The sequence below is a fragment of the Molothrus ater genome, chromosome 12 (assembly GCF_012460135.2).
Source record: "Molothrus ater isolate BHLD 08-10-18 breed brown headed cowbird chromosome 12, BPBGC_Mater_1.1, whole genome shotgun sequence".
NCBI classification, from domain to species: domain Eukaryota; kingdom Metazoa; phylum Chordata; class Aves; order Passeriformes; family Icteridae; genus Molothrus; species Molothrus ater.
In genome coordinates, this window is record NC_050489.2 from 17941348 (window position 1) to 17968956 (window position 27609).

Sequence of the window (27609 nt, forward strand, 5' to 3'; positions counted from 1 at the left end):
CCCTTACATTTTACAGCAATATCAGGGCCTATAAAAATGATGGCAAAAAGCCTATTGATTTCATCTGAACAGGAGCCAGCAGAAGCTGATTTTACCTGGATAGTGTTCTCTAACAGATGTAGCTCAGTAATAATTCATGTTCTTGAATCCAACATAAAGCTATGAATGCACAATAAAAAAAAAAAATCACAGTTCTGAGTCTGTTACTTTCCTCTCTGCTTAATCAACAGGAACAGAGAGAAGGAGCAGATGACCTGTAATAAAAGATTTTTACCATTTCTTCTGCACCTCTTTGCTGAAAGGAAGTAATCTTTCACTCTGGATGAGTGAGAGGGTAACACAGCACCCTGTTACTATTTATGAGACATTTTCTTTGGTGATGCTTTCACCACACCACATTTGTAACTGCTGAAAAATAACCTGGACAGGAAAGCCTGGAGAAGTAAAAAGGTTCTTGTTCTGTAGGAAAGGAGAGTGAGGTACAATTTCAGAGCTTATCTCAGATGATGCCAGCAGAGGAGATGTGGCTGTAATTTCCTTGCATGAGGTAATTTGCAGAGGCACATTAATTAGTGTGTCCCTGTGAGTGTCTGAGGAGACAGACAAGAGCTCTCCAGTTCTGCCCTGGAAAACACCAGAGGTCCCTGGGAGGATCTGGAGGAGAATTTTCAGGGTTCCATGGAAGTTTACCCCAAATCCATCTCAGGCCCCAATCAGCACCACACTGGGAGCTCTCTGTCCCCTCAGTGTTCAGTGAACACAAACTGGGGATGTTTTCTCCTCCTTTCCCCTGGAACAGAGTGGAAGGGCAGATCTGCCTGGGGGTTTCAAATCCTGAATTTCAGTATTTGATTTGTATGATTTGTCTGTCTATAATTTGTATTGGTCTGTCATGCTTAGAACATGAAAAGTGCTCTGTTTAATGAGAGAGTGGACTCTCTATTCCAGCTCCCAAAGCCCTGATTCCATCTAGACCCCATTTCCCTCACAAAGAACCTTTCAAAGGCAAAGAATTTCAAAAATCACTGCTATGAGTGGTTCAAGAATCTACACAGTAACGAAGTCCCAAAATGATCTGTCCTCATTGCAGATTTTTTGTTCGCTTGAATTTCTTGCTCCAGAAATGGGTCAATATTCACACACATACAAAAAGATCTTTTGTTTTCCCAAGTATGTGTGAATTTTGTGGAATTCTTTTAGGATACAGAAAAGCTTATCTTTATTTTCAACATCTAACATGCCAGAACCAGTTGCTTTGAAAACATCCTCTCCTCTAACGTGGTTTTCATTAGGAGAATGCACTCCCAAACTGAAACCAGTGCCAGTTTTCAGAAAGCAATCCAGTGTGTTCTTGCCTTGACATCTGTTGGTATAAATAATGTAGTAAAATGGGAATTTGGAAGAATTATTTGTGTATATTTGAGAAGATTTGTAACTGGGGGGTGATTCTGACAACCTGCTCGTACAAGCAGAGCTGCACTCAGTTCAGATATTGAAGCCAGCAAAAAGGAACACTGTGATTATTGCTGGATCACTCTTGCAGCTCAGATTTACAAGTTGCAAGCAAATAAAAAAAAGAAATGTCAGACTAGCATGGAAGTGTCACCAGGAGCAACCTTGGGAACAGCTAAGCCTGGAAGGGAAGTTTACAGTGAAAGCTCTGTTGTTTCTTGTTGGGATTTACATTTCCAATCAAAAATCCAGGAGGATTTTGGCCTGTGTGGGGTGTTTGCAAGCTGGTGAAAGCAGAATGGGGACTTACTCCTCTAAGCAGATTTTAAATTCACCAAAAAATATCCTTGTGGAATGGAAAGCTGAGAGCTGTGCACTGGTATTAGGGATATTTGCATTACCAGGGCAATATTTAATTGGCAGTTGCCCTAACTGGACCCTTCTGAGCTTAGTTTGACATTTATTCATTTTCATTTTGTACAGGATTTGCCATGCAGAGTAACCAGTGAGCACCTGCTGTGCTGCCCAGGGGATGGGTAAGTAACTCTCATTCTTTCTGCACATTTCAGCTTCCTGGGAGCACTTAAAAGCCTTGAATGGAAAAGTCAGAAAATTTAGCAAACATTTCACTGCTTTTACTCAGTTTTTGAGCACTGTGCCCTCCTGCCTTGTCCTGGTTGTGCTGTCTGCAGCAGGAGTGTAGCAAGAACCCCTCACCAGCTCTACAGACCCTGGAGTGGCTGCTCTGCTTTGTGCCTCTGTTAAATGAAGGATTTGTTCTTTCTTGCTGTTTATCCTGTTCAGAGACTCTCAGTTTCTATTCCTGTGCTGAGAGGAGCACTCAGTGATGTTCAGGCAGGTTCTGAGCTGTTTGTCTGGGCTGCCAGGAGGGCAGAGCTGGGGCCACTGACCAGTTTCCTGCCTTGTTTTAATCTGTCACAGCTCTTTCCCAGCACATCTTGCAGACTCTTTTCTACATTTTGGTCCAACATGCACTAAAATCAAACTTTCTTGGTTTACATTTAAGGGGATGAGCTTGTGCTGGTTTACTTTAATACAACATCAGTTCTAAAATACTTTTTCCACTGGAAGACTCCAGCTTTTCTGGCTGTGCTGAAAGTAGCATTTGGTATAAGCCATAAACCCTGCTGCAAACAACTTAATCTATTCAAAATGAGGCTGGAAAGGAAAAAGAGCACTACAGCAAACAAAGGCTTGTGTGTCCTTGTTTAAGGCTGAGAATCCCATGGCTCTGAGAGATGAGTTTTGCCCTTGGAGCCCTCTAACAATTTAAGACATTTTTATTCCAGCTGTTTGCCCAGTCTGGAGCAGAGCTGCCTCACTTTTGCCTTGCTACTGAAAATTCATCTGAGCTCTGTGAAAATGCACTTTGAGTCATCTCTTGTGTTATTGTACCTGAGACAGGGAAGATGCTTAAAGTTCATAAGGGAGCTGAGATCAAATTTAATCATCTGTGCACTGCAGATAATTGTATTTCCCATTTGCTAAATCCAATTGTTGGTGTTTCATTCAAGCATCCACTGAAGAGAGTTCTTGCTTTGCCTTGCAGTGAAAAGGTGAATCAGTCAATTGTTTTGTTTCTTCCAGAGGTTAATCACCTTTCTTTATAAAATGTTTGTGTCCAGTTTGATGTTTCAGTCAATCTGTCTTCAGCCTTTTGCCACTGGTTCTTGGTTTGTCCTGCTGTGCTCAGCTGCAGGACACCGGTTCAGCCCCCAGTAAAATTCATCTTCTCTCCTCTCCCCCAGCCTGGGTCCCAGTTACAGCCTGGTGTCCCACCCCAGCAGGGTTCAATTGGGTAAAATTGTAAGTTGAATCTCCTCTACGTCCCAGGTCAGTGATTCTCAGAATATTCCACCCCATTCACTGCAATTAAATCAGCAGCCAGGGCAAAAAGTGCTCAATTTATGCCTGACTCCTCTGTGCACCCGTGTGATAATCCTCAGCTAAACTGATCATGAGATTGTGCTGCTTAAAGCCAGTGTTTATCTTTCCAAGCACTTAAGGCATTAAGTGTCAGTATGAGAGGAAAATGAAACATTGGCAGAGAGTTTTTAGAAACAAACATCAACTGGAATATTAAGAGGCTTGATGCAAAGAGCAGATTTATGGTTTCATCTGACAGGTTTGAGCTCTTAAATAAGGGAGATAAAGATAATAAATGTTGTAGCATATTTGATTTACAGCTCTGATGTGAGATAAGTTGGCTGCTCTGTACAGATCACAACTGAGATTCCCTATCAAATCACTCCATAGCTATATCCACATTAACAAATAGAATATTCTCACATTAAGTGAAAATCCAGAAGTGGGATTGTCCAGAAACTTTGTGTTTTAGAAGGGAGATACAGCCAGATGCAAGATGCTTCCTGGAAAACAGCTTAAAAGAGGAGGAAAGTGCTGATTTCTGATTTAAAAACTAGTTTTGTGATTCAGCCCAAAAGCTTTTCATCAACCCTGTCATTCCAACTGAATTAAAAGTGTTAGGGGGAAAAAAAGGCAAATAATTCTCCAACAGAATATGGTATCTGGTGACAGCCAGCACATGGATATGGAAAACAGCTGCTTGTCTGGGTAGTGCAGGGAATATTGTACATAGATATGGGCTCTGCAAAACAGACAAGAGTCACTTTGCATCTAGCAAAGGGAACAGTGCTTCTCTTACTCTTACCAGGTGTTCCTAATAGCACACAGAATAATTTGTGACTTTGTAATAAGAATCTGTTTTAGGACCAAGAGTTATGGTTCTTGTCTGAAAAAATACTGGGAATTTTTGCATGAAACTTTAGGGACTTTTGCAGGATTCTTGCTCTCAAGAATTGTAACAGCTTTTAGTTTTATCTTGGTTTGGAGCTCAGCAAAATTGAAACGCTGACATTTGAGGTTAAATACACTTCTGATGCTCTTTGTTATGGTAACACCCCTTTCACTGCTACGTTCAAGAAGAGAGCTGAAAATTCACACTTTGCCACAGCACATTTTCAATCTTGTGTGAGCCCCGTATTCTGTAGCCAGATTTCATTGAGCTTTCCTCACATGGAACTTTTCTTGGCTCGTAGTAACGCAGAAATCCCGGTGAGGAGTTCACACCTTTGCTCAGGGCTGATCTCACCACAGCTCCTTTGCTCTCACAGTCTCACCCTGCTGAGGACACCCCTGAGAGCTCCTGGAGTCCTGATTTTGGCAAAACACTTCTTCCCACGAAAACCGACATCATTCTCCAGTGGGACAAGATTCAACTCTTATTATTTTTAAATCATGTCACTAATCTACTTATTGGAGCCTTGCCCTGGTGTAATAAAAACAAGTTTAAATTGCTGAAGGGCTCAGCTGCTGCCTCCAACAGCTGCCTGGCTGTAATTTGCCAATAGGATGTATTACATCCTGATTACAGTTTCTTTTGAGTGATAGGCCAAAATTACAAGGCCGAAATGTGGCTAATCATGATAAAGGAGATAAGTCTATTCATCTCCTGCCTGCATTTAATATTTGCACAGCAGATGCTGTTTGTTCCCTTCAGCTTCATTTTCATAGAAATTTGCTCTCATTCTGAAGAAGTCGTAAGGTTAATGAAAAACTTTATTGGACATTTTGATGGTGGAGAGAGGGAGGAAGGTGGAATATCTTGGAAGGTTTCTCTTTGTTTCCCAGCCCAGATCAACTTACACAAATCAACCAGCCCTTGAAAGACAAGCAAAGTGAGCTGCTCCAGGCCAGAAACGATTTTTTCACTGAAAGGATTGTCAGGCATTGGAAGTGGTGGAGTCACCATGCCTGGGATTGTTCAGTAAACAACTGGAGATGGCTCTCAGTGCTCTGGTTTAGGTGACATGGTATTGTTGGGCCAAAGGATGGACCTGATGATCTTGGAAGTCTTTTCCAACCTTAATGATTCTGTGATTCCAATCTTCCTAAAACACTCTGGGAACTCCTGATGAGCAGCGTTGCAGCAAAAATAGGCATTATTAATTCCTTCTCTGTCTCCACCACTGTGGGTGAAAATACAACCCACAGCAGAGTCCCTGATGCATCAGATCAGAGCAGCCACTCACAGACACTCAGCTCCCCTGGGGTCTCAGAACAGAGACAAATTCCAATTTATTTTGTGTTCTTGTGATATGCCAGGCATGAGACCCCAAACACAGCACAAATAATTGATCTCAAGCTTTTGCTCTTCACGTCCCAGCCTTTCTGCTGCTCCAGTTTTGCCAATTGTTCCTTGCATTATTGACTGTAAGCACAGAAGGAGAATGCCTGCAAGCACTGTGGGGTAAATACTTTTCCAGCCAAGTGGGTGCAGACCCCAGAGATGTGTTTTAGGCTGCAGGACAGATTGTGAGTTAGGCCAGGCTTGTGCAGCCCCTGGACCAGCTGAGCGGCTCCTATCACTAGTGTAAGGGTTTGACATAACACCAGTTAAGTCACTCTCCTGAGGGAAATGAAAACCATTCCTACACTGAAATATAATCAACATTCTAGAAACAAAGCCATTTAATGGCTAATTCAGATTACTCCTCAGGAATGAGAAGTAAAGAGAAAATGAAACATTTAATTCTGGAAACACATTTTGCTCCAGACTCTCCCAGGCATCCCCCTGGGATGTGCATTCATCAGCTTGGGCTGGGTGTGTTTCCAGGACATCCTTTGTGACCAAGACAATCTCCTGTTCCACTGAGGCTTTGACAGGCAGGGACTTTAGTGACTTGGCTGTTGCAGTGCTGCCAGAGGGACAGGACTGTACAAACAGGAGCTCCCTGGTGGTTTGCAGCGCTGGCCCAGCGAGGCCAGGGGCAGAGCAGCAGCAATGCTCCCCTGCACTCACCCCAGCTTCTCCCCACTGAGTTCTTCATAACATCACCAGCGTGGTATCCCTACACAGCCTGCTCTAAAAGATGAAACTGAGGTTGGAAAAAACCCAACCCCACTGGTTCTCTGCTATTACTCTCATTCATTAAGCTACTTTTTTCCTTTTTCTTCCCATAAGGATTTATCCTCATATTACAAATCAGTAATTCCTTCTCATTTTTCTCATGTGTTACCATGCAATGCCTGCAAACTTGATATTCCTATGCTCAGCAGCAGAGTCCATGTGCCAGTACACCACAGAAGTTATTCAAAGAGGGAATGTGGGATTTTCCATGCACTGAGGACTGGATTAAGGATAGCAAAGCAACCACAGCCAGGGTGATGCCTCCTCTGCCTCCATCCCTGGACCCAGCTTGTCAAAGGCACCACAAGTGCTCCATTTGTCTTGCTGAGATGCCTCTGAAGGCTCAAAAAGCTAATTTGCCCCTTTTTTGAGCCCCCACCACAGCTGGTGCTGATGAATTTCTTGTGATGGTGCTGCCAGGCTTCACAAGCAGGCAGAGATTTGTGCCACAGGCTATCAAATTCAAGTTTATCATGGCCACTGAACCAGTAAGGCAAAGCCTCGGAGCATCACAAGCTCTCTGCAAAGCTCCTTCCCATTAGTGATGCCTGTCCCTGCTGTCAGTCCTGTAAAAAACAACCATTTTCCTTCTTTCAGGGCAAGGTTTAGGAAGTCCTATCCAGAACTGTAATGCCCCATGTAACCCTGTGCAGGAAGCTGCAAAACTTGTCTGAAAGTGTTGTTCTTGTTCCCAAATCTATTGCTGACCTCTCTACATTTATTTTCCGTGGCTGTGAAATTCTCTTTGACCTAATTACAATTCCCACTTGGTGTTTTGGCACTGGAAATGGAGAAGCAGAGCTGCTGAACAAAAAGTGTGTCAGGTGCACTGTGGTCACCTCTGCCTTTTGGGGCAGAGAGGAGCAGACAAGGGCTGCAGGCACTGGGATCATTTTACACCTAAGCCAGTGTTTAATTCTCCTAATAGCCCCAAGATTGCAGGAGCTCAAAGCTTCCCACCAAGGATTAAGAAACCTCCTAAACATGGGTTTGTTGCAGGGATGGTAAAAGAACAACAGAGTCACTGAGAACTGTTCTTGAAAAACATTTATTCTGTCATGGATTTACAGCGCTGACTCCCAAGCCCCACGGCCTCTCCCAACAGGTCATTCTGGGCACAGTTACCTTGGATGGAAAAACAAAAGCCATACAAAGGAGCCCCCCCCCAAACAAACAGTTTGGTACCAAAGTGAGCCCAGGTTTTCTCTGGGCCTCTGCTGTTGGATATTTAACCCCAGCTGGGATGGAGCTGCCCTGCCCCATCCCTTGGTTCCCTGCCAAAGGCCCCAAGGAACTGAAGATGTTGTGTTTAACTGCAGAATAACCAGGGGGGACAGGGGTAGGGAAGGATTCAGCAGCTGCTATTTTTTTCAGACATCATTGAAAAAGGACATCTATGCATTTCAGTTTCACCTCCTGAGCCCCAGCATTAGCAAAGTCAGATACAAACCCAGAGACCAACGTACACAAAATAGTGACCGAGATCCAGACATTTCTAAGCCCCTCAGTTTACTGTGCTGTGACACCTCCAAAAAAGCAAAAAAACCCACTTGAGGATTGTGGTGGATCTTATTTTTAAGAGGGAGGGACAGAGATGCAGCACAGAGCATAGCAACTGTCAAGCAATGTTTAAGGCAAATTTATTCCCATTTATCAGGAGTCAAAGAAATGGTTTTGTTTGTTGGCTTTGTTGTTTAAGCTGTTAGATAACATCTCAGCTGGACATTTCTGCTTAGATGATTTAATCAAAGTTTGAGGGAAGTCATCTCAAGCTGATCTGAGCCTAGAACAGCAAATAATGTTATTCCCAAGAATATCAGTCAGAACAAATTTTTCAAAAATTAAAGTAATTGATGTTCAGAACTCCCCCAAAACTTTCTTCCCTCAGAGACCAGGTTGAGCCCAAGTAAAACACACAGACATGAAGAAGGACACAGTGGCAAGCCTCTACAAACACAGGGCTGAGTAGGACCAAAGCAGAGCCAAACCTAAATTCCACAGGTGTGAAACAGAGTTATGAGTAAAAAAAGGGGGAAAAAAGAAAAACAGAGCCCCAGAGAGGAATGTTTCATGAGAGAGAATGGAAAATAAAAGTCCTCTGAATGCAAAAAAAAGGGAGTTCTTAGGTGCAGCCACAGAAAGCTGGGGAGTTCAGTTGCCTCATCTCTCAGGTGTGTTAGTTTGTTGTGCCTTTGCCCTCCCTTGCAGATGCAGGTGATGGTGCCAGGAGGTTCCTGCCTTTACTCAGTCTGTGCATCATAATTAGCCCCCCCTGCTTTCTTCAGCTCATTCTTGATGTAATCCTCATCCAGCTCTTTGTGGTCACTGATCACAAATTCTTTGGCAAAGTTCTGCAAGAGACAAAGAAAAGGCCTGTTAACAAAGGGGGATATTTTTCATTAGCTGATTGAAGGTGGGTCATCCAGCTTCCCTGGGTGTCTGAGCTGCGTACCCTGATCTCCCATGGCTGGGATGACAAATAGCAAGCTGTGGATGAGACAGAGGGCTGGTGAAGGCAAAACCCAACACTTCACCTGGAAAAATGTTATGTATTCCACAGTCACTGGCTGCAGACCCAATGCAGGGGTGCAGCAGCTCTTCCTGGAGATGCACAGGCCAGGTTAGGTCAAGTTCCTTAAGCAGTATGTGAACTGAAACACTCCAAATTATTGACCTCCTGACCAGCACTGACCCTCAGCATAATCTTGGCCAAGTCACTAATCCTCTCTGTGCCCTTTTTAGGGCCCCTTCTCCTAAAAAAAGAACAGCACCACACCAGAGTCCACTACAGTGTCACAGCTGTGAAGGACTGAGCAGCACAGGGATGCTCCCAGGGGCAAACACAGCTCCCTCAGTGGATTTAGTGCCTCCTCCCCTCATCTCCACACTGTGGCCAAAGCCAGACACTGCCCCAGACAGGCTGTGCACAGGCTCTGCCCTGTGCCTTGTGTCCCAGGTGAGCTCCTGGATGGATGCACTCGTGTGCTGCAGGGCAGCTTCCTCCCTCTGGAGAGCTCTGCAGCTCCTGGAGCTGGGCAGAGCTGGGATGTGAGGCTGGGACACAGAAAAGCTGGCTGGGAGCACAGTGGGATCCACAGCGCCTTCAGGGCTCCTGTCAGAGCAGTGGCAGCTCAGGGATTTTTTCCCTTGCTGGGGCCTGTCCTTCCTGCCTCCCAGCAGGGCTGGCATGGCATCCATGTGTGTGCACAGCCATCTCAGCAAACAGCCTGCTTGCTGCTTGCTCTAGCATTTTCCTCCCCTTCCTAACCACAACTGAGAGCACTGCATGAGCCTCCCTTCCCCCACGCCACAGACATGACAAACACAAGCATCCACTGCACTCCACCAAAAAACATGAGTTAAAATCCCAACAGCTTTGCTGAGACATCTCAGGGAATCTGCAATGCCCCAATCCCTGGGCAGTGAGTTCCCCAAAAGGTGATGGAGAAGGAGGGAACGCTTTGGGAGGGCAGCAGGAATCTTGTGTGGGTCTCCCTGGCACTGGCACAGCCCTGGCACAACAGGAAGGGGGGCTTCTAATTGGTTTCAGCCTCTAAGCCATGGGAGAGCTCTTGATTTGGCAGCATCCCAAGGGTCTCCGTTTGGGATCAGAGTCGGATAAAAGGGGGGGTGGAGGAGGATGCAGCTTGAAAGAGCCTCAGCACCTCTTTCATGCGGTGGGAGAGATGGAAAGGAGAGGAGAACAGCTCCCTCCTCCCCGCTCTGGGCTGTGCCTGATCCTGTTTCACACCGCAGGAAATCCTCGGAGCAGCTCGGGAGCCTTGGCTGCTCTGCTGTGCCTGGGGGCAGCTACAGAGTGCCCAGCAATGACAGCCCTGCTTTCCTGGCCGTGGGGACAGCACAGGCACTCATCCACGGCTTGGCAGAGGCCAGGGAAAATGGGAAAGACGTTGCTTTTTAGAGGAAAACAAAGCCTTTTCTTTTTCTTTTTTTCCTAAGATAGAAATAAAGAGGCAAACTGCCCAAACCATCAGATTTAGTCATGCTCACAAGTGTCCTACTTCCAGGTCTCCAGGGTGACATCTCTGCAAAGCTCAGCCCTTGCTAAGACCCACCCCAGGATTTTCAGCTGTTTGATGCTCCTATGTGAGTTTGGAGCTGAGCCTTTTCAATTCCTTTTCTATGGTACCAGGTTTAACACATTTTCTTCACCTTGGGAGCAGATTATCGAAGACTACATGATTCCAGGGTGAGTCTTTGCCCTGCTTTAGTGAGAACTGAGGCAGTTCAATAAAACCATTACTGAGAGGGATTCCACGAAAAGTGTATTTTATAAGTGTGAGGAGGATTTTCTTCAATGCAAAAGTGTATTTTATAATGAAAAGTGTATTTTGTAAGTGTGGGGAGGGTTTTCTTCAATGCCCACTCTGCAGAATCCAGCTGATTCTGAAATTGAAACTGCAAGTGCCCTCATGCCCAAACAGAGGAGAATTCATCACATGTGCCACAAAGTAAATATAATTACTCAGATGCCTTCTCAAGTAGACACTTATCCAGATGACTCCTGGGTGATGATCTGTGGGCATCAGCCACCATTTCACATCAGCACCACCAAAACACTTTGCAAGGAATGAACAGGGTCCCCCTAGCAGTGGCCAGATGGGTTCTGCTCCCAGCCACTCTTAAATATCCTCTTAGCTGACTGGGCCACCTCTTGTGCCAGATTTGTACCCTCAGAGTGCAATCTGGGTCACTGCTATTAATAACTCTGCTTTATTCCATTCTCTCAGGGTGCTCCTTGGTTCCTCACACCAGCTCTGACCCACCACGGTGTCTCCTCCAGCCTGGTCCCAAGGAGGGAAGATGCTTTTGGTGAGTTTGGTGCCTGGAATTTCTGATTTTAACACCCTGCTTGACCTTCTCCAGCCACAGCCTCCCTCATCACCCTGAATTTACTGTCTGAGCTCTCTGGGGCTGAGCTTTAGTTCAGGCTGCAAATCCTAAGGTACAGGGCATAACTCTGATGCTTGGGCCCCTGATTTGCTGACATGTGTCTTCATCTTACATCCTCCACTTCCTTTTCCCTTCTCCTCCCCCAACCCCAGGCTTTCTACAACCACAGCAAGCCCTGCCAGTGAATTCTGGCCTTTGTCTTCACCCCAGTCAGCAGCAGCCTCCAGATAACAAAAACAATGCTGCCATTTATCTTTATCACTCTCACAACACAACAGTGGCCACAGCCTCTTTGCTTTGCCTCTCAAATCAGTGAACAGCACACAGAAATACTGAGGTTCACTCCTGGTTCTCCAGTGCTCCTGTCTGGCTCCAGCTCCTCTTTGTGCCTGGGGGTCACAATTTTGGAATCTCATCCCCTGTGCCAGCCACACCAGGCACAGACTGAGAGGGCTCCAACCATGCAGGAGCAAAAAAGGTGCCTGCAACCTCCCTGGGAAACATGAAATTTGTGCAGAAAGCCCAACCCTTCTCTTCCAGCCAACTTAAAGGGGGAAAAAAAAGGTGGAGTAGATTTTCTTCCTCTCTTCCAAGCCCTGAATGTTTAGCATATGGGCCATAAAATTTCCTTAAATTGCCCAAGGGAAAATCCGTATGGTGCAGATATTGTACCAAACCAGGTCTGCAGAGGTCCTTATAAATCCCAGCCTGGGAAGCCTGAAACCAGGAGTAAAATCCTTGTATAGTCCACAGACACTTCCCAGCACCTACAGATGGGTGCCAGGTAGCTGAGCAGCTTCTTGCCATTTTTTATTTATTTTATTTTTACTGGGGCTTCCAGCAGCTTCTGCTGATGTTCAGAACTCTCAGTTCTACTGTGCTTATTGTCACCATTCCCATGTACTGGTCACCTCATCCTCAGTGCAGAGGAGGTGACATCTCCCAGGTTTCATTTCCAGCATGGTCCGAGTCCCAGTCCCACAGCAAACCTGCTCCTGCACTCAGCTGTCAGACTCCAAGCTCAGCAAAAACCCTCTCTTCAAATCTACTCCCTGCCAATTTTACATGGACCAGTTCCAGACTCTGAGAGAAGCCAGTCCAAACCTCTGGCAAACACTTGTCTCAGCAATGGGAGCTGCATTTCAGCTGCTCTGCAAATTCTCCCTGCTGTGCTTCATCCCACTGGAAGAGTCACAAGTCTGTGTGTCAGACACAGGGAGATGAGAAGCTGCTGATTCTGACCCTCTTCTCTAGACTTGGAGTTCTTGTAAATCCATATCCATTTGGTATGGCCATTGCAGTAAACCAGAAGAGGAAAAACAACCAAAAAGGAGAATAATTTAGTTTGCCTTCCCAGCAGGATCTCACTCACCCTCATGAGTAACTCTCAAAGCCACTGTGACATGGTTGTTCCCTGTGAGTTTGATTTCCTGCCTCCAACAAAGCGATTAAACCTTCTGCTTTAATTCAGCTATTTCATCTTCTGCTCAGGACTCTGTACTGATAAGAGAAAACCAAAGCACATACAGGGAATTCTGTGTGATCCCAAGATCAGGGACAGGGCCCCCATCAGTGGCAGCTCCCTCATGGGACACATCATCAGTGCAGTGAGAAATCCAGAGGGAAAGGTGAGCAAAAAAAATATCTGGGTGTGAGCTGCAAAACAGGAACCCAGCAGAGCTGTTGACATCATGAAAGCCAGATGAATTCCTCACCAAAAATAATGATGAATAAAATGCCTTGAATATTTGCTCTCAGAAACAGAGCTGTTTTACCCTGAATATGAATTAGGGAAATAACAGAGCACATGACTATGTGGGGGAAGGAGTGCTGATGAAAACAGAGTCAAAATCCATGGAAAATCTGACAAACTGGCAAAGATCGGGCAGTTCCTTTGCTGGGAGAGTCCTGCAGGACATGAATTCATCCCTGTCAGGAAAAAGACCCCAGTGCTGCCTAAGGAAGAGTTCAAATCCCCTGGTAGGAAATGCAGTCATGAAGGGACAGAGTTCACAGAGAGGAAGGAGCACTCAGAGGGAAACCAAGCCCTGGCTCCATTTCTTTGGTGTTTGCATCAGAACCACCCCATTGCAGCAGCACCAGGTGCCTCTCCCAGTGCCTGGGCTGGTCCTTGCTGTGGGCTCTGGTGACCAAAGTGCAGCTTGCAGGGGACACCAGTGCTGTGGGGTGGCTCTCTGAACACATCTGCCAGCTCACCCTGGCCACAGGGTGACACATGGCTCTGCCAAACAGATGCAGAAGTCACTGCTCCATGAAATTCCCAGTTGTTTACATTGTTCTAGGGGCAGGTTTTGACTCTGCCCCAGAAATTATCTCCCCAACATCTTAAGCAGCCACCTGCAGTGGGAAATTCTGTGCCATTCTTCCCCCATTAGATCTGTCCTTGGCATGGAGAGGAGCCCAGTGGGTAGGAGGTGGGATTGTGCATCTCCCTGTCTCCATTTCACAGCAGTCTCACACTGTAGGAGTTAGCTAGACCCATTTTTACAGATAAATACTTGTTCCCCATCCTGGCCTTACTTCCAATCTGCTCCCAGCTGAACTGCTTGGACCAGGCTGCAGGCTGGAGCCAACATTTCCAGCTGAGTTAAGGAGGAAAGGATGGAAAAATAAATGGCTGTGGGGGGAAAAAATAGCTCCTGATAGTTCCTTAAATGGATTTGTCTACAATCCAAAAGAAATACAATAAACTCAAAACTCATTTTCCAACAACATTAAAGAGCTAATGAGCATAGGTCCAAGTAGGGCCAGAAGACCTGGCTCTCATCTAGTACAGATCAGAAGAACTACAGCTATTTGTAGCAGATGAGATCCATCCCTGTCATTTTACAGTTATTACAGCTAAAAATCAATTGTTCTTTCTTCCTGAGAGGTTTTCTGGCAACCTCCTGCACTCACTATCAGCACTCCAGAGCCACCTCCCCATGGATTTCACAGCACCTGCTCCTCCTTCCCAGGGAGGAACACAAAAGCCAGGGCAGCCCAGTTCCTCCCTCTGCTCTGTAATGGTTCATCCCTTTGTTCACAGCCCATAACCCACTCCTCACCAGTTCATGTCCTTGTGGTTTCCTTTTTTCCACCTTGGCAGGTGCTTCTGGGAGCCCAATAACCATCCCTGGTGGGATCCTCTTTGTCCCAGGGCTGGGCTGTGCTGGCAGGAGGTGCCTGAGCTGACTGGCTTTCCCTTGGTCTCACAAGAACAGCAACATTTATTGGTGTTTGCTGAGCCCAGCTCACCCATCCAGCACAGGATATAAAACAGGAATCTCCTCGCACTTGGGTCTTAAATAAAGACCCACAGGAGCTTTGGCAAACAGTACAAGATTGTGAGAGCCCTTCAGGTTTTGCTGAGGGATTCTCAGACTGAAGAGCTGCTCTTCTGGAATCCCAAGCTGTCCCTTGTGCACATCAAAGCTGTACAAAATCCTCCTTGTGCCACCCTTCCACAGGGTGGGCCCAACTGCACCTGTTCAGGGTTTGCAGACCAAAAATCACCTACCTTAGGGTACTGGTTATTCCAAATGGTGAACCAACACTGGCTCAGATTTGGAGTTTATCATTACAGAAAAAAAAAAAAAAAAGTGTATTTTTCTATGTATAACTCACATCTCAAATAACCTCTGTAAAAAACAGAACACTGAGAATGTACCTGAAGGTCAAGGGAGCTGCTAAGAGTGAAATAGCTCTGGGATAAACACCCTCCATTACATTTCAGCTGGACTTTCTTATTTATTCTGACAGATTACCTGCAAGGTCACAGGCATAAAAAGCAGAAAATGGTTCTGCTTTATCTCACTGCACTCAGAGGGATTCAGTTGCATATCAAGAACTATTCAAAATACTTGTCAAGATAATTTCTTCTGGACAGGAGATCACCATTGCTCTGACATTCAGAAATGCTTTGCAAGCATTTATAGACAAGGTTGCTCAGTAAAAGTGTACCAAGCACCAGTTGTATTGTTTTTATATTTTAGTACAGACTAATTGGAATATGAAAGCTTTTAAGTAACAGCTAAGAATGGTTAATGCTCCACCAGATTATTAACTTGTACAGACTACTAATCAAAGATGAAACAAGTGAAATTGCAAATTATATGTAACAGACCTAGGGACAGCTCTGAGCACAGTGCTCAGGAATGCTATTCAACTCAACAGGAATACATTGTCTAAACAGATTTTAAAGAAAATCTTGGGCTTAGTGACTCATATAAGAGTCATTCATTAGTACTCTATAATTTCAACTTCAGCTACAATTACACAGTTTCAGCTGCTTCCCATGAGCAGAAACTTGCTTTCCTGTCTCAGGTGTCATTCTGGAAGTTTCTTTGGAGAACAGGCCCCTCTGAGTTGTCATTCTGAAACATTCAGCACCAGAGGTTATCATCTGGAAGGACAGGAATGTGTTATCTTCATTCTTCTTATCTAAATGTAATCTTCTGTATCATATAAACTACCAAAGAGTTGAGGGGGCTTCATTCTCACCCTTCCAGTGTCCTGCTGGGAGGTTTCTTTACACTGGCAAGAGCCCAGTTATTGAGGGGAGATTAATTTACTCATCAGCCCATTCTCCAAGAGCATAAACAAAACCATTTCTCATGCTCTGGTGAGCTGGTTCTATGTCTCAATGGAAGAGCTAATCTTGCTTTAGATTCTCCCCCAGAAGAAACATTCCAAACATCAGCATCCTCTCCATCACAGCCAGGTCTCAGCTGTGCCTCCCACAGTCACTTCTCTCCTGGCTGTTGTTTCTTCTCACTTGGACTGAGCACATTTCTCTTTCCCCTGCTACGCCCAAGGCCAAACAAAGCCTGTTCACATCTAGTTAGCCATTAAGAGCTGTTAGTTAATTGGTGCCACAGGGACTTCAGACTTTGGGTGATTAGCTCCACAAATCCACCCTGCAAAGGCAAAAGGCCTCTGGAGAAGTTTAAACAAGGGTGTGGGTTTTCCTGTTTAATTTTACCTGCTTAACTGAATACTGCTGATGATCATTCAATAGGGAATTATTTCCATAGCAAGGAAGGGGATGGGACACATCTCAGCGGTGACAAGGAGGGGAGTGCAGAAATTCCCTCCTCATGAAATAGCTAAGGCAGCCTTAAGCTCAAAAGATGCTTCTTTATGCCTGAGTGCTCAAAGGGCAGATGTTAAGCCTTGCTAGGAGGAAGACAGGCAATAGGAAACTGTCTTCTTTTTAAAGGATTAACTCCTAAGTTGGAGGATGAGCCAACCCTTCCCTCTCTCTCCCTCCTGCTGCAGTTGGTACAGAGAGCAGCGATGGGAGCTGGTGGTTAGGAGGAAAAGGAAGAGGTTACCTGTACTACTTCCTTGACCAGAGTCTTGTCAGTCCCAGTTTTGGCTCTCTGCAGGCCACTGACATCCTCTCCAATCCAGGTGATGAGGGCAAACTTGACTCTCTTGCTCATGGCATCGCCGGTGGTGAATCGGACAAAGCCGAACAATCGCACATCGTCTGCGGAGGCAAAAAAGGGACAAAAGGATTAAAACCAGCAACATCCCTGCCTTCCCCTCTCCAGGGTGAGCCTACTGCTCTCAAAAACCAAGGCAAGACACTGATCCTGTGTTCAGTGCCAGCATTTGGGAATCGGGGGGCAGGACAGGGCTCTGCTCATACGCCCTGTGCTTGCCCGTGTGGGCTCTGCCCCTTCTGGGTTCTCTGAGTTACTGGGAGGAAACTGGCTGTGCTGAACACCCCACACCACAGTGGAAATGGCTAAAATACAGTCAGCAGGCAGGTCAAGAGCACAGGGCTAACCCCAGTTACACATTCAGCCAAGTGATTCATCTGCAGGTCTGGTGAAGAAGGGAAGACAGCGATATCCTCATGTCTCTTTCTTACAGAATAGCAGGATTAGGTTCACACTTTATAACATTACCAGAAACCACTACCATATCCTCATGTCTCTTTCTTACAGAATAGCAGGATTAGGGTCACATTTTATAACATTACCAGAAACTGGCCATTGTGCAAGTCTGATCTCTCTCCCTCCTTCCATCCATTTCTGGCTCACTTGTAGTATAAGTTTACAAGAAGGAGGAGAGAGGAAGGAGGAAAAGAAAAATCTGCAATGACTTGCCCAGGTGTGTTTTTCTATTCTTTCCAAAGCCCTGGAGGGAAAAGTCCTGGACTTCAGAGCTGTGCTGATCCTTGTTTCACAACTGACTTGTGCTACATCACACCAGACTAATTTAGCCTGGCCATATGTGTGACAACCTTGCAGACTCTTATCTCAAAGAGCTCCTTCCTCCATCTCCTGTGACTCATGGAGCAGTTGGAAGCTTCCTGATCAGGAGCAAGCACCATCCCCCTGCATCCCCAGGCTCCAAGGGATGCTGGAACCTTCCACCAGGAGGGCAGAAAGCAGAGCAGATGGACACTTGTGCAATTGTGGAATATTTCTAATAATCAATATTTCAATCGTCATCTCTCAGAGGTCACTCGAGGCCTTTTAAAGGAGGTGACTCAAAGCAGAAGAACAAACCTGCTGTTAGAGAAGACTCCTGGTAATCCTGGCACACTTGTTGTGACCAGTTCAATGTGCCTTAGAGGGATTTGCTGGGTTGACTAATTGCCAGGTGAAAATGTAGGCTCCAGGTGTAGGAATGACTGCCAACATCCCCAGCAGACTCTGTGAGCAGCCAGGACAGCCCCAGGAGCTCTGGAGACAGGGGAGAAGCAGCTCTAAATTGCTCATCCCCTGAAAATAAGCTGCTAGAAATCAATGTTAAAAAAAAATTTGGGATATTCTCTGCAAGCTAACAGATCTCAGAGCTTCTTTAACACTTTGATTTGCCAAAGTGTGGACAAAGACAAATTCTCCTTGATAAAAGAGAAGACTTTTTTAAGTCTGAAAAAAAATCCACCTCTGCTCTCCCTGTTTTATTCTCTTTGTTCTTTTTTATTTTTTTGTTACTGACTGAGTAATACTGGGCAAACTGGAAAATGGATGTAGGGGGGTGTGTGAGCCAGTACAATGTTCAAAACAAACTCCTCTGAAGATTTCAAAATAGAAACAAAAAGAAAGATCTTATTCAGAGGAAAAATCCAGATGGATCTTTGGAAGGAGAGAAAGAGTCGTGTATCAACAATGCAGGCAAACAAAACTTCTCTCTCAGTTGCCCTGCTACTGGTGAGTGTAGGAAATGCACGTGGGGGCTGCTGGTTCTGACAGCAAATCCTATTCCCAAGATTGATTAGAGCCATAAATGAAGCGACAGCCAGGAAATACCCAAGGTGAAGAGAGACAGTAAATCCCCTAATGTTACAATTAACAGATCCAGGAGCCAGCCTTGCTTCCCCAGCTCTGACAGCAAAGGAGGCCACACTGCCCAGAACTGTTCTGTGGCCCCTCTGGGAACAGATCTGGAAGTCCCAGAGTGCTGGGAGCTCCTGCACTGCAATGGTGTCACTGCCCTTCCCATGGAGCCCTCAGTCCCCACCTTGAGCCTGGGGGTTTTCATCCCTGTCCCTTCTAACAGAGGCTGTCACAGAGCTTGAGCACTGCAATGTGCCCCTTTCTGATAAAGATAGTAGACAAAAGATAATGAGTGTGAAAACCCAGTGCTTTTTCATAGCAGCACAGAGAGGAAGCTCCAGGGATGCCCCATCCAAGTGTCCAAGGCCAGGCTGGATGGGGCTTGGAGCAACCTGGGATAGTGGAAAGTGTCCCTGCTTATGATGGGGCTGGAATGAAATGATCTTTAAGGCCCCTTCCAGCACTGGGATTCTATGAATTTGTCTGTCAGAATAACTTCCCTTTGACATTAACCCAAGCTCACTGGCAGCAGGATTTGCTTCTCAGCAGAACTTCCAGTGCTTGCCCATCCTGTTTGAAAGCAGCTCCGTGACACTGAAGAGAGCCAAATGCAGCAATTCCAGCTTTCATCCATGAGATCACCTGAGCATGAACAACCCTTACTTCACCATGTCCTGTAAGTTTCGTGAGCACCCTGAGGTTGGACTGGGGCTCTGAGTCACCTCTTGGGCAGATTTTCCTGGGGCTGCTTCACTTGTGGGGGCTTGAAGGGGGTCACACCCAAGTGGGTCCTGTCTCCTCCTGTCTCCCCATGGAGTTTAAACCCCACTGGAGGCAGAGCAGGCTCTTCAGCTGCCACAGGATATTTAGCACAAACGTGATGCCTTAGCTGCTGTGCTGGGTGTGAATCACGCTGCACACAAAGCCAGAGGGAATGTGAATTGGAGCCCTGAGCAATTAACATGTCTCAGTTCCTAAAAGGGCATCAGGGACGGATGGAGAGGTTTTTAGCACTAGCTCAGCCTGGCTATAAGCCTCTCCAAGCGCAGGTCAAAATCCCCGAGCAGAAGTGGCTGAGTTTCACAATTAGGCTGAAGCGTGTTCGGCGTGATAAGGGGATCAAAACGCGAGTCCGTCCCTACTCCCAGATTTCCTCTTTCACAGTTCATCAGTTCTACCCTGCCACATCAACTCCCCACGCTGGAAGTCATCAATGCCATCAGTGCCAATTCCCGGAGAAATCTCAAGGCATTAACATCCACCAGCCCCTGCTCACACAAAAGCACTCACGGTGGTTGTAGGAATTTGCTGGGAATGAGGGGAGCAGAACAAATCAGACAGAGACAGCACAGATTGCCCCTGAAGGAGGAAATCCTGCCCAGAGCTGTGCCACCCCCCCTTCCCAGCCACTGAGACATGAATTTCAGGGCAGAGAGAAGTGAATAACTGGTCTGGGGAGAACGGAAATAGCAGCTTTATTTGAGATCACGCAGGATCCAAACAGCAGAAATTAACAATGTTTATTCAATTAATAGCACGGCTCCCTTCACAATGGCTGGACAAACAATGAGCAGCACAATGAATGCCTTAACGAGCATCACTTGGTATTTCTCTCCAAACTCTTTATTTATCACTAAGACAGGATTTTCCAAATATTCTGATTAAGCCGCCCTTGGTTGTCAACAAAGCTTGATGCCAAACTACAGAGGTTTCCTTCATGGTATCCTTCCCTTTTTCTACATCCACTCAAGTGCTTTGGTTCAGCTGTACTGAAAAATTCCCCATTAGATTGAAATGCAGTGAGTCACCAGTAAAAGATAATAGCTGCAGGAAAGAAATGCACTGCCAAACCATCAGGGTTCTGAGGGCTCTGAGTGGCCAGGCCAGAGATGTGCCATGATAAAATCCCTGCTCCCAGCTTCACCTGCCTCCTGAATCAAGGTCACAGGCAGCCAGGCAGGTGATGGACTGACCTGCTTTTGTCTTCTGTCCAACATGAATTACTACAGCACATGACAGGTTCCATGAAGATTTAATTTGTTTGCTTCAATTGGATTAATTTTGGATTAATTTGTCAATTTTCCACCTCTTCAGTCAGCCTCATGGTCACGTGGCTGCAAGTGCAGACAGAAATGTTCCTTCCCTCTTCCTACACTGTTTTTTCCTCTTAAACCCTGCACTAAGCCCACAGCTCTTGTGCAGGGCTGCCTTGCTCCACCCCAAAGTGTTCATTTAATCATCTCAGACCCCACCACAGGGCTTTGCTGGGGCACCAAACCTTCTCCAGGTGACTCAGGGTGGCCCATGTGAGTGCAGGGACACAAATGCAGGGACAGTGACCCCACAGTGGCTTCTCTGCTCCAGGGGGGTGCTGCTACCCCAGTGACACTCATGGCTCCTCTCCTGACCTGGGTGATTACTGAAGGCACAGTGGGAGCAAAAGGGGACCCAGCTGTTCCCTGAAGGAAGGAATGGTTGGCCAGAAGGGCCAGGCAGGCCCCAAAACAAAGGGCAGGCAAAAGGTACAAAGCTCTTCTTTCCCTGCTCCTGAGCCCACCATGGGATGGCAAAAGCAGACCCACAGCCATTTTAATTGAATATCACAAAACCAAGAGCTACCATCAGTTACTATCAGAAAACCCAGAGTTACCATCAGTTACCATCACAAAACCAGAGTTACCAAGAGTTACCAAAAAAAAAACAAGAGTTACCATCACAAAACCAAAGAGTTACCAAGAGTTACCACAAAACCAAAGAATTACCATCAGTTACCATCACAAAACCAAAGAGAACCATCAGTTACCATCACAAAACCAAGAGTTACCATCAGTTACCACAAAACCAAGAGCTACCATCAGTTACCATCACAAAACCAAAGAGAACCATCAGTTACCATCACAAAACCAAAGTTACCAAGAGTAACCATCACAAAACCAAGAGTTACCAAGAGTTACCACAAAACCAAAGAATTACCAGCAGTTACCATCACAAAACCAAGAGTTACCAAGAGTTAATGCAAAACCAAGAGTTACCATCACTGCAGGCCCTGACCCAATAAGTTACTCCCACAAAAATCAGTGAGAATATTCCCTAAAGCCACACCCTGTCCACAGCAGGGCCAGGCTAAGCAGATCTCCAGCTGGCAGCCAGGAGATCTCTGTGGCCCTGCCAAGAGCACGTCCACACAGGCAGGGAGGGCACAGGGGCAGGGTGACAAACTCCATAAGCCACCCATGGCCCCAGGTCTTCCCTGAAATAGCCAGGAAGGGAAAGCAGGAGAGATGAACGGCTGAAGAGGAAAAACAAAAGCAGTAGGAGATTGATTTACAAGGCCCATTTTAGCAACTTAAGATGCAGCCAAATGCAGATAAGCACCTATCTCATTATATGTCCTCGTGTGTTTTTACAAATCTTTCCTACAACCTCAGGTGCCAACGTTACCTTGGTGATCTCTCAACTCACAGCTCCTACTTTTTAATGTGCAGCCCAGGCTTTCTGGGACAATTGATCTAAACCCCAAAAAACTTGTATTTTTATTAGGAGCCAATTCTATTTCTATTTTCTAATATTTTATGTCAACCCTAAATGATTTTATAGGGTATTTATTTTCTGTTCTTCTAAAGATTTTCTGTTCTTCCTGCTGCTGAATGCCCAGTGTGGTTTTGGGCTGATCTTTTCAGACACATGAATAACTATCCCATTTCATGCTGTCATTGCAATTATTTATCTGCACTGAGGCTTTCCAAATAAAAGGCTCATTATTTCTTTTGTCAGAGATGCATTGAAAACAGCTGTTCACATATGGCATGGGGAGGAGGTGGGGGGAAATCCAGCCTTCTGACCACTCCATTTTTTTCATGGCAAAATACACACTAAAAAAAATGAAATTAAACCACAGACAGAGCCAATGTGATGCTGTGCTGCTTCATAATAGAGACATTAAGGCAATGTCCAGGGCAGTCAGGTACAACAGACACACACAAAAGTTCCACAGGATGTCATTTCAGCAGTAACTCATTCTGCTCTTCTCAGCAACAGCATCACCAGCCCAGTTATAAGACTTTGAATTAAAAACATCAAAAAAAAAATCCTAAGAGCTGTCACATCCTTCCATACAATAACCTTCAACTCTTATCTCTTTCTGGCCTCAAATGCACCAGCTCAGCTGTTTTTGGTTTTTTTCAAAGCGAGCTGATGGCACGTAGTACTAACCACCAAATTAATGCTTCCTCTGGAGCCAGGCCATCTGCAGAGCAAGAGCTGGAGCTGGGAAGTAAAATGGATCAGAAGCCTTGAATCAAGTCCTTGTTTAATGCAGAGGGGGTAATCTGTGCTGCTAAACCCAACCGAAACAGTCTCAGCCAGAAGACACAGGGGGTGTCCACAGGGAGTGGTCAGTGACCCTGACACAGTGAATGCCCTCAGCTTTGGTCTCCAGACTCTGTGGGTCAGACCAGGGCCAGCACAGGCATTAGACAGGACACTGGCCATTAGGCAGGACACTGGCCATTAGACAGGACACTGGCCATTAGGCAGGACACTGGCCATTAGACAGGACTGCAAGAGGAAGAGCCCCCAGCAGCCACCAAGGATGTCCAGTGGCTTCAACCAACCTCCTTGGCCTAAACCAGCCTCCATGGCCTAAACTAACCTCCTTGGCCTAAACCAGCCTCCATGGCCTAAACCAACTTCCTTGGCTTAAACCAACCTCCATGGCTTAAACCAACTTCCTTGGCCCAAACCAACCTCCATGGCTCAATCCAACCTCCATGGCCTAAACCAGCCTCCATGGCTTAAACCAACCTCCATGGCCTAAACCAACCTCCGTGGCTTTGCTTTGGGATAGGCTGGAGGAGAGGTGTCACACACAGATGGATGCCAGGCTCTAAAGCAGGGTCTGCTGCCTCCCAGGCAGTGCTGGAGTTGTCTGAGACAAACAGACCTTGACAGCAGGAGTTCAGGGTCAGGCTGTATTTGCAGTATCACCCCAGGACCCTGAACAAGAGGGCACTGAAGGAGCTCTTTTTTTCCACATTTCCTTCCTCTAGGAGTGGCAGCTGCTGTCCCCATACGGGGATGGGGAAAATGTGATAATTTAATGATTCTGTTTGTTCAACCTTTCTGTTCCTACACAAAGCATAGTGAAGATGGAAGGAAGAAAAGGCCCCCATGCCAGGATCTGTAAGATGCAGGTCTGATGTGGGAGGTGTGTCTGAGAGCACAGCAGAGGACAGAACCCAGAGCAGGGCCAGCAGCAGCTCCTGGCTCAGGGCTTGGGCCTCCCTGCCCCAGCCCAGCACCTGTGGCACATGTGCTCCCCCAGCAGCCTCAGAGCAGGGCTGGAGGTGTGCAGAGCTGGTTTCTGACACGGCCTCCCTCAACTGCTACTTCCTCTCAAAGAAGCAATTTCAGTTTCTCTCCTTTCCCTTTGTCCCCAGCCACGCTGGTTCCCCAAAGGAGGTTTGCAGAGCCAGTGATGGGCATGGAAAGGGTGATGGATAGGGGGGAAAAAAAGCAAAAATAGGGGCTGTTACCAACAGCCCACTGACCTCTGTCACTGCACAAGGCAGGACATCCACCACAGGCAAGGAGATTCCAAACTGGCACAAGAGCCCCTCCTGGTCCCAGAGCCACAGGAGCCAGCACACAGCGACCCCGCCCAGCGCCTGACAAGGGGAGCTGTGAGTACCAAGGTGCTTTTCATAAGAATGGCTCTTAAAGACAGCGGGGACACTGGTGCTTGCAGCTCAGAACAGCTGCTGCAGAAAGTGGAGCTCCGACAGGTGACTCTTTGCACGCTGAGATTTGCAATCCCAGCTCCTGCTCTCACCTCCGACCACCAAGTGATGCTCAGCTTCTACCAGAGGCAGCTGCTGCACTTTGTGGCTTTCAGGGCAGTGTTTCTCACACAACAGGAATTCAAAACAAAGAAGTTTGTTCTGATACCAAGATTTTTTAGATTTTTAATCGCACTTTTTGAAGCTAGTTGCATTGATAGCAGCTCATCTCCGCTCTGATGGAATATAAAAGGAGATGGAAGAGACCAGGATGAGAGAGATGGAGCAACAAGAATAAATAATATTCAACAGCTTTTCCCATCCCTTGCTACTCTTTTTACTGACTTTGTTTCAGTAGAAATATTCCAACCAACTCTACTTCCACTTTCTTCCAGATGGGAAGGAAAGCTCCAACTTCACTGCTGGCACAAGGTTTGATCCCTGACTGTGTCTAGCAGGCCAGGTGAAGGTTTGCTGCACAGATGGAGGCTCCAAAACTTGCATCTCTTCCTTCCCCAACTGCAGCACCGAAATTCGTGGGTGGAGGAAGATCTTTTTCAGCTCTCAGCCAAGGACCAGGCACCTCAATTTGCCCTTTTTTAAAGCCTCCAACAGCTGTGCTCCAGAGGTGCCTTTGAGGACAACTTCTTGGCCCTGGTCTGCCAGGGAACAGCCCTCAGCAGGTGCATGCCAAGGGAAAGGGAAGGGAGGAACAGGGAGCAATGGAGCAGCTCTAAGGGATTTAGCTCCCCATTAAAGGCTAACAATACCCCACAAGTGCCCTATATTTAACTCTTTCCTTCCTGAGCTTATTTCTAAAATATGGAAAATTTCCTTTTTTTGTATCTTGGGGCCAGCTTGCTTTGAGCACCCTGTTTATAAGCCCTGTTAAGAACACAGATGTGGCCACACTCCAGAGAGCAGTGTGTGCCTCCACTATTTGTCATCCTCATCCTCCCCAACCCAACCCCTGCCTGTGCTCTGCCAAAGCCCCTCTGCCTGCTCAGCCACTCCAGAAAAGGACTTTGCCAAGTTCTCAAGGGGCTCCCTTCCAGAAAAAGCATTAAACATCAGCTCAGACAAAAAGGAAGACAGGAACTGTAAAAAGGCAAGGAGAGAAAATAAATGGGGAAGGTTCCCCTGCAAGCCTCAGGTGTCTGGAGACAGCAGAGATGCTCAGTTAAGTTGTTCAGGAGAGGAGACAGAGAACTCAGATCCTGAAGTCATTGACCTCCCAAGGGAACAATTAACCACTGCCATGAACTTCCACAGTGCTGAGCCCTGGGATTCCCTGGGTTCCAGGTAATTGCTTTTCCCTTCTGTTGCCCACTAAAAAAGAGTTGAGTGGGAAGGAGTTCCTGCAGTGCAGGATCAGCTCTTCTGACACCAACTACAACAGGACCTTTCCTAGTTCTGAGAATTTTCCCTGCAGGTTCTCAGGAACAGCTGGAAACAAGTGGCTGCATTGATCTCAGTGAGACCCCACTGCCAACATCGTAGCAGAGCAGCCTAAACCATCATCATTTCATGGCTCCTTTCCAAGGACTAAAATACACTTTTCTCCTGTCAGATCAGAGCTGTCCTGCCCTCAGTTACTTTGCTGGGAGTTCTCCCCTTGCACTCCCTAAAGCCCATCCAAGCCCTGGGACTCCCAGCCCCACGGTGTCCCCATGAACTGCCCCACCTTGGGAGGACAGAGACTGCTCAACACAATTCCTCCACAGTTCAGACCCAGAATTCTGAAAATGCAGGGGATTGATTGTACAGTAACTGGCTGAGTGAGTAAGTCTTTGTTATAATCCAGTATTAGTAAAAAATACTCCGTATCTCACCGCACTTGGTGACATTGTTAACTAGCAGCCAAGATAGGAGAAAAACTGATAAAAACTGAGATAAAAATCAAAACCCCCCTTTGTGAAACTCATCAAAAATCACGATCAGAGGCAGTTAAACACTCCTGAATTTATCTTCGTTTTCCCCAGGCTTTGTTCCTGCCCTGAACGTTCCACAGCCGGCAGCTCCACAATCCAGTGCCACGTTTGAACCTGGAGCCGCAACAGTTGCGCTTGTGCAACGCCACATCTGCGATTGTTCGATTGTTTGCAGGGCTGTATTGTTCCAGCCCCGCTTTGCAACCACCACCCTCCAGTCAGGTTTTGTGTTCTCAAAAAGCCCCAGCAAGCCTTCCAACGGCAGTCACTTTAGTGCTATGATTTTCAGAAGGATTTTTTAAAGTATTTCATTCCCAACGATCTGCACGACCACATCTTTCTGGCCACAACCGAGTCGGGTTTGCCCTGAAATTGCATTGCCAAACAAGGCGGCCGTTGCTTATCAGGCGTTTTATCTGGTTTATAACCGAGGAGCAGTGAAAGATTGTGCAAAGAGGGGAGGAAGAGCCCAAAGGACGTGAAGTCTAAGGGTGAGACAAAGGACCCGCTGGACTCTGGACTTGGGGGAGTTGCACTCGGTGGGGCTGGAAAGGCGATCCCTCAGGACAGGGGCGGGCAGGGAAGCAGCAGCGCTAATCCCAGTCCCCCCAAGTTTCCTCCCGTCCTTTGCCCCTGGCCGCGGGCAGCGGGAAGGGCGGAAAGGGGCCAAGGCAGCGGAGACGGAGCTTACCTGTGCACTTCCTTTTGAAGGTTTCATAGTCTACCCCTTGGTCTCCAGGGACGATCGTAGAGCCATTGTACTTAAACGTCACCCTTCGGGAGGGAAAAGACAAGGGGAATAATACAGTTAAAAGTCACCTTTCCGGATGGGGGGAAGGAAAGGGGAACAACACGTTTAAAAGTCACCCTCTGGAATGGGGGAAGGGAGGGCGAAGAATACATCGAACAGTCACAGTCTTTAGGAAGGGAAAGGAGGAGATGGGGAAGAATAGGCGGTGGAAAACGCATCCTTTAGGAATAGAGGAAGAGGAGAAGGGGGTGAGATCTGCACAATTCACCCTTTGGGGAGCGGGGGGAGAGGCCGGCGAGCCCCAGCGCCCCGCTGCCCGTCCGGGGGGGATGCCGGGGGGGCACCTACCAGTTCACCTCGGTGGCATCGTCCCTGACGAGGTTGTACGCCTCCCTGCACGCCTCCTTGTCGATTTTGGTGGCCATGGGGGCGAAGGGGAGGGGGCGCAGCGCGGAGCGGCGCGGAGCTGGGGGGGCCGCGGCCGCCGCTGCTGCCGCACCGCGCTGAGCGAGCCGAGCCGAGCCGAGCCGAGCCG

General features: G+C 46.9%; 1 protein-coding gene and 1 long non-coding RNA gene across 2 annotated transcripts; one reads left to right on the forward strand and one right to left on the reverse strand.

Annotated features, from left to right (window-relative positions):
* The first annotated feature begins 1941 nt into the window (after nucleotides 1-1941).
* On the forward strand, nucleotides 1942-27021 carry LOC118691253 (uncharacterized). The gene is made up of 3 exons (XR_004980985.1): nucleotides 1942-1988; nucleotides 11155-11236; nucleotides 26375-27021. It is a non-coding gene; the product is annotated as an uncharacterized LOC118691253 (long non-coding RNA).
* On the reverse strand, nucleotides 7436-27602 carry COTL1 (coactosin like F-actin binding protein 1). Its single transcript, XM_036390376.2, has 4 exons — nucleotides 27423-27602; nucleotides 27015-27097; nucleotides 16654-16811; nucleotides 7436-8754 (listed from the first exon to the last, which is right to left on the reverse strand). The coding sequence occupies exons 1-4, from the start codon at nucleotides 27497-27499 to the stop codon at nucleotides 8644-8646; spliced, it is 429 nt and encodes a 142-aa protein (XP_036246269.1). The 5' UTR covers nucleotides 27500-27602; the 3' UTR covers nucleotides 7436-8643.
* Between the last annotated feature and the right edge of the window lie 7 nt (nucleotides 27603-27609).

Excerpts from the sequence above, each read along its gene's own strand:
- COTL1 (XM_036390376.2), bottom strand. The coding sequence starts at position 27,499 with ATGGCCACCAAAATCGACAAGGAGGCGTGCAGGGAGGCGTACAACCTC. Across the intron at positions 27,098-27,422 it reads GATGCCACCGAGGTGAACTG|GGTGACGTTTAAGTACAATG; the intron begins GTAGGTGCCCCC and ends TCCCTCCCGAAG. Across the intron at positions 8,755-16,653 it reads TGGTCAAGGAAGTAGTACAG|AACTTTGCCAAAGAATTTGT; the intron begins GTAACCTCTTCC and ends TGTCTCTTGCAG.